Source organism: Acyrthosiphon pisum, chromosome X, assembly GCF_005508785.2.
Source record: "Acyrthosiphon pisum isolate AL4f chromosome X, pea_aphid_22Mar2018_4r6ur, whole genome shotgun sequence".
Taxonomy (NCBI): domain Eukaryota; kingdom Metazoa; phylum Arthropoda; class Insecta; order Hemiptera; family Aphididae; genus Acyrthosiphon; species Acyrthosiphon pisum.
This window is the reverse complement of record NC_042493.1, coordinates 131,837,094-131,844,772: the sequence shown is the minus strand read 5'-3', so window position 1 is coordinate 131,844,772 and position 7,679 is coordinate 131,837,094. Positions and strand designations below refer to the sequence as shown.

General features: G+C 27.7%; 1 protein-coding gene across 1 annotated transcript in view; it reads left to right on the top strand.

Moving 5' to 3' along the window:
- LOC100575908 (zinc transporter 2-like) overlaps positions 1–3,374 on the top strand; it is an 8,004-nt gene extending 4,630 nt beyond the window's left edge. Inside the window, exon 3 of the mRNA XM_029485525.1 lies at positions 3,170–3,374. Coding sequence (XP_029341385.1) covers positions 3,170–3,374 — 205 coding nt within the window. The remainder of the gene's footprint in view (positions 1–3,169) is intronic.
- Positions 3,375–7,679: the final 4,305 nt, after the last annotated feature.

The following is a 7,679-nucleotide window of genomic DNA, read 5'->3' as shown; positions in this document are numbered from 1 at the left end:
CAAGTTTAGTGATTTTACTAAAGGTGAGTTTCCACTATATACACGTTATCCGTGTACATGAAAAATGTTCAGCAACACGGTACCCATCGTGGTTAATCGTGCAGGGGTAACTTAACCTAACCAACTAATCACAGTAAAGGATTTGTATGCACGTACACGCGTACGTATATAGTGGAAACCCGCCTTAACCGTCAATTAAGACTCGGTAACAGAGTTTACTATAACGCGGTTATATAATATTATATGTCTTATAATTTGATTAAAAGATAAAACACACATATCGTGCACAGTCATTGTGAGCACACCTTATTACATAATTGAAAATAATAAGTAGGTATATAAGTAAACGTGGCTTTGCAGTTTATTAAATTTATTTTAAATAAAGAGCAGGCCATCTTTAATTATGAGCCCAACTGCACACCACAAAGGATGTGTGAAGTGCTAACCGAAGGTAAATTAGTACACTATTACATTAAACATAATATGTATTGGCAACATAATATTTGTTTTTCTCTTTACATTTCACATCCTACCTACTTTGTATTGTTTTTCTTCAAAACTGAGTAGGTAAGAAGATCTGAAATTCTTAAATATATAAATTTATTGGTAGGAGTTCAAGGCCATATCTAAGTGGAATTCATAGGGTCTGAATCCCCCAAAATGTTATTAACATTTTAAAATTAATTTTGACACCATTGGTAAAATATATATTATAATATTATAATAATGTTATCACTTATAAGTTATAATGCAGTGAAACTTATAATAATTGCTCGATAAAGTCGTAAATAGTAAATCCAATAAATTGTAACAGCCCCCACAAAATAAATAATTCATTTGTTTCCTAAAATATTAATAAATCTTTATAAATTAAACAGTATTTCTTACTTTTTTTTTTTAACTATCAAATTTGTATTTAAACTTTATAATTATTTTATATTGCCAATGATAAATATGGTAAATATCATTAGCTGTATGCCTGTATTTTTTTTAAGGAAACGATTTATGTCGGTATATTGGTAAGATTATTATACATATTTTTAATGAATATGAATATGCACTGAATTAAAGTACAGACTATAGAGACAGTGAATCGCAGAATAAAAATTCCATGAAAAAAAATCCCCGACCCTAGGAAAAATAACTCTCACAATGTTACTGACAACTAGGTACTATAGGTACATGAAAGTGATTGATCTATTATTTTTAAAAACTAACTAGTATAATTATCAAATTATTAATATTTAATTACAATTATACTAAACTTACTAGTAGTATAGTATACATACTTTTCATAAATAATTTTCAAATATTAACAATTATAATATTATTTTGTTTTATATCACGATTTTAAGCAACATATTATGTTAATAGTTAAGATCCTAATCTTTTACCTACTACCTACAACATTCATTGATCATTCAAAATATTTTTATTTTTTATTTTATAATCTTTTAAATATTGTATCTATAACTAAAATTTGTGAAATCTACTTCTAATAATAATAATTATTATTAATATTTATATTTTACTTATCATCAAAATATTATTAGGAAACGTAATATTTTATTTTGGGGACATATTATAATATTTAATATAAAAAAATTATTATTGTTAATGTCTGAAAATTATAATATAAATATTAAGAAATAAGTTAAATTGTATTCAATATAGGTACCTACCTCTGAAAAATTGTAGTTCAATCATCAGCACAATTAAGATAGAATGGTTCCACAAGGCCGGATTAAGGGTGGTCAAGTGGGGGCCATGGCCCCCGGGTCTCGATAGTTATAATGTATTTAAGGGCCTAAGATTTGTTCATTAGGTACTTTTTTCGTTATATAGGCTATAACACTATATAAATCACCTAAAAAAAAAATCGATGATTATTTAGCGAGGAAAAATCTTGTAAATTATAATTTATAAATAAAGTAATACATTATTCATTATTTATTGCTATGTACCTAATACCTATGTATATTTAGTATAACAAGGTACTTGGTAACTAATATTAAATAATATACTATTATTTTTTTTTTTCGTACATGGTCCTTATTTAAAACTTTGGCCTCTGGGCCTCGAAATGTCTTAATCCGGGCTTGCGCGTCGACGTATGTTAAGCTTAATGACTAAGTGACTATATACAATGTACTCATAAGAATTTACCATCAGTTGGTGCCATCTACTGTCGACTTTTATATTATGTTTCACTAAACTGTACTAAAAACAGTAATTATATTTTACAATGTATTTAAATATTATGTTTATTTACTATATCTAATCTCTTATAGGTATCACAATTATTCACGACCATTAGATCGCGTTAAGAGCTAGTAATTAATTTACATGAGCACTTCCTCCTGCCACTATTTATCGTTCGACGCGCAACCATTCTATCTTAAACCGTGATTATCAGAGAAGCAATCAATACGATAATACGATAATATATTTTAGCCCCATTTCGGCCGATCTCTCATGCCGTAAGTACTCTCCAAGCGTGTGTGATCAATCGAATAAAATAATTAAATATAGTGTGCAAGGAAAATGCTATCTGGGGTCCACGTGGTTCAGCCCTTTGATTTTTCTTTATGACAATCTATATTATGTAATAAATAGACAAAAATATTTTCGACTTGACTTCTCACATACCTTGAAAAAAATTATCGGCCTTGTATGCGCACGCGTTCATTAATCTCCTTTTTCTGCAGATAATGATATAAGATGTATATTAAAAACTATGATAGTTAATTTAAATCTATAATATAATATATTAAAAATTATATCAAAAAAATAGAAAAATATTTATACAAGCAAAATTTCAAAAATCATGCATATTTACAATTATCATTACCTGCAGCATTTAATCTAAATATATTAAATATTATATTACAAATTTAGTCGCGTGAAAAGTTAATGTAACTGTCCAAATATAATGGATCAATCAGGGGCCATTTAGTGGTCATTAAATAATGTCCAAGGGATCATCGTTAAGCTCACTATCGACTCGATACATTTTTATTTGATCGTTCGTTCGACCTGGCCATAGTATGACGTATGAATATAATAATATTGATAATGTTTAATATAATAATAATAATCGTATTATAATAGCTGTGATCCGATTTTAATGTTGCTTTTGCGCGTTTGCGTTCGTATTATATTGTTACAGAATGGGCTTGACGCTTCACCAGCACTCGCACTCATACGGTGCAGGTGGCAGTATCGAGTGGCACAGCCAGGACGAGGCGACCGACCGGAGCGCTTCTAACATCAATGTTAGGGCCACCTACATACACGTCCTCGGAGACATTATTCAGAGTCTTGGCGTGTTGATTGCCGCCGTTATCGTTTACTTTAGAGTAAGTTTTATATAGGTAACTAAATTATACTTAGAGCGAATACGTGCTGCCCAGCACGTTTTATGTTCAACGCACGTTGCTGTGCCGCAACAAAAGAGGACGCAAGGTATGCAATGCGCATTCCCTGTCTAGGTTTCGTGATTGAATGAGGGGCCCATCTTCAAAAGAAAAAATCAAATAAATTATTATTCGAAAAAAAGTAATGGAAAATGTACCTTCTATAACAGATTGATATTATTCGAAAAACAAATAATTCAAACAATTAAAGAATTGACATTTTTAGTTATTGAAAATTATCTTTCATCCCTTTATAGTGAAATTCCTACTGTTTGTATTATATATAAGTTTTCCGTGCAGTTACTGTCACTTTGGCCGAAATGTAATTTTCCAAATTAAAACTGCTGAAAAACGATCTTTGGAATTCAATTTTACAAGAGATATCAACAGCATAAGTATACTTAATATTGAAAAATTAAGGACAAATAAATTTGATCTGGAAAAATATATAAAATACTGCAAATACGAAGACTAGAAAGAAAAACGTTTTTAAATAAATCATTGTATAATATTTATTGATTTTTTACTTTTTGTTATTTAAATTGTAATGTAATATTGTGTTAAAATCGGGAAAAATTAACATACCTGTTACATTTTGTTTAGTAAATTAGTTGCTTTTTAATTAACTTGACTATTGATAACTCATGTATTGTTGGAGATGTGCTTAAAAATATGATAAACTTAATATAACCAATATTATTACTTCACTTCTTGAAAATATGTTATAAATTTGGGGTCATAAAAAATGTCGTCTCGCATTAGAGGTCTACCAAAGGTTAGTTGCAGCACTAACTTTTTTTCATTGTAATTGGAGTACAAATGTACAAGTATAAGCCGCACGGCCCCATTAGATTTTTCGCATCAAAGTCCCACAAAACCTAGTTGCGGCACTGGGCTCGTTGAATACATAATGGACATGAAATTCCTCGCCGATATTTGATTATTTTTTTATTTTTTATCCTCATATTTAACTCGTTGGACTATTTTTGTAAATAGATAGTATTATAATTATTATTATACAATGTATTTTGTAAAAGTGTTAAAAATTGTTATCAGCGTGTGCACAATTTGTGTCTTTGTACCTATTAAATAATATCATTTTGTAATGTTGTAGGTATACTAGACACCTACTCGTTTTATGTTACTGATCCACAAAATATTAGATACCAAGCGATATGCGTCATGAGTAACTACCTATATGGCTATTATAATAATGCTATATACTACCTACAATATACATGTGCAGTGTACCATTACAAGCCTATAATAACGATTATTATACTCCGTCACGTTAAATAATTGAATTATATTATTTTGGATAAACACTCCCCCCCCCCATGGCCCCATCCCATTCCACCATGGGCGTAACTAGGATTGAATAGTTACAGGGGCTACAGTCCTAGAAAACCAAAGTGTAAAATACACCGTTGGGGCAAAGCCCCCCACACCCCCCTAATCAGCGTCACTGAAATTTAATAGTCACATAAACTTTGCTGAAATCAAGTATCTATACTTCTAACGATCACAACAATTTAATTTGACTTTCTTGTTGAAATTTTTTTGATAAAGGTAGACAAACTTATGAGCAGTCTTGTATTAAATTTTCAAATCGTAGATTTTAAAAAAAAACAATTTTTACGAATTTATCAAGGTATAACTTAAAATAATGTTCACATTTTCGTCATTTTCGTCATTTTTACGTATTGTGTCAAAATACGAACTTTAAATGTTTATAAAAAGAAGAAAATTGTGACTTATGTATTTTTAATATTTTTCAACTGCTATTGTAACAATATAATAGGAGCCTTGTATTATATTTCTAACTACGAGCTTATAAGGAAGGGCTAAAAAGTAAAACCTTTTAGGAGGACTAAATACTAATATGGGAGGACTAAGCTCCCCTAGCCTCCTCTTAGTTACGCCGATGCATTTCTCCCACATTGTATTGTGTGATTAAAGTTTTTAAAAAAATCCCGTTTTACATAATATTATATAAAAGTGGCGCCGATCTATGTTTCATGTCATGGAGAAAAAATGATGGTGTTAGACCCACCTAAATGTTTAGCTACTCTCGAATAGGGCATTATAATAACGATATACCTACTGACTTTAAATATTAAATACCACTAATGACTGATTACTAGAGCGTGGATTTATATGCATTAAAAACCAACCAAATATGCATAAATATATGCACTAAAATGTTAAAATATGCACAAAAAATAAAAAATATGCATAATAAAATTAGCAAAAAAAATAATTTTTAAACATTTAATCAATACAATATTATATTTTAAAAAATCATCGAACTCTACTATAAATACTTATGTACTTTTCTATTATTATTTTCTTTTGTAGGTAGTTTTAATCTATATGAAAAAAATAGGAATCAATTTATATCAACAATGTATCATAAAACAAATATACTTACCTAAATGTGAATTAAATTGTATGATCATCATTTAAGCTATATTTTGATATTAATCAAAATTATAAAAATATGATATTTTTTTCTTATATTATAATACTAAATATTTCAAAAATGTCTAAAAAGACAAAAAAACATCGAGATATGCACTAAAAGATGAAATATGCTATTAAAATTGTAAAATAACAAATTTTACATTGTATTTTACTGTTTTTTCTGCCATAATAAAATATGTATAATTGGGTTATATTGTAAGAAAATACATCATAGATACACTCTATTGTCTATTATTTAACTTTTCACTGGTCTTTAATTTTTATTGTAATAGATGCAATTCGAAGGCTAAAATATAATTATGTTCGTACTGCACACTTTATATTAAACTTGTAGTTACTGTAGGGGGCTTCCCTCCACCAAAGCATATTGGATCCATAGTCTATACACATAAGCATAGAATAGTAGAACTTTTATTTTTCTTTATACTGCAGACAATAAAACGATTTATGTCGGTATATTGGTAAGATTATTATACATAATTTTACAATATATGCACTGAACTATAATATAGAAAAGGATCCCCAAACTACAATATTACTCACGATCACATGAAATTGATTGATCAAATATTTTTTAAAAGCTAATTATTGTAATATACTACATTATTGATTTTTAATTACATATATACATACTAGGTTTAGTCATAACAATCATTAAAAAATTAATATATAATAAATATTTTTCAAACATTAACAATAATATTATTTTGTCTTATATGTCACGATTTGAAACAACATTAATATTATAACGGTTCTTTTATAAGAATAGGTAGCTTCATAAACTATTGTTTGATAATTATTTGTATTATTTAACTTATCGATAATTTGACATATTTTTATTTTATAATCTTTTAAATGTTATATCTTAAAGAAGGTGGATGTCGCTCTGCTGTACAGTAGGTTACAAGTGGGTCACTGTATAATGGATAGTATTAAATTTGAATTCAATGATATAATATCACTGTTTAAGAAAAACGATTCTGAGCGGAGATGGTATGTCAGTCTAGGTATAAGACATAATATTATATTATACTATTATAGTCTATAGTATTTAAAAACAATTGACCTATAATAGGTACATATAATAAATTCCAAATTAATCATATCATAATATCTATTAGGTACTTATAACGCGATATACATCAACAAAAAACGGTGGTACTATCATAGATATATAATAGTATACTTTAGAAGTTTCAAGTACCCACGAATAATATTATACAATCACAACAAAATAACTAAAATAGTTATCCTAGTTTTTTAATATGTAATTTCGTCCAAATTTGTACTTAAAATGACTATAAAAATAAACTGTGTAAATGTATTTTTTAGATTTTTTGGTAACAGAATTAATTACTTACGTGGAATCCTGTTTTAAATTTTCAATTCTTAGATACAAAAATTGAACATTTTATAAATTTTTAACTACAAAATAATTTTTCTAATTAAAATTTGATCAATTTTGTCAAAATTCGATCTTTAAATGCTTATAAAAAAAATTTGTGCCAATGTATTTTTAATATTTTTAAATTGATATTTTAACAATATATCAGGAGCTTTGTATTAAATTTTTACACTTTTTGGCCCAACAGATAAAACTTTATTGATATTTATAGAAAAAAAAACTAAAAAAATTGAAAACTGAAAATGTCCGTAAACAGCTCAAAAAGAGTCAAAATATTTTCAAAATTGTATGGTGTATAGGAAATGCTAATATTATAAACATTCAGTAAAATTTTGCATGTATCTACAGTTATTCGTTTTTGAATTACAACAAAA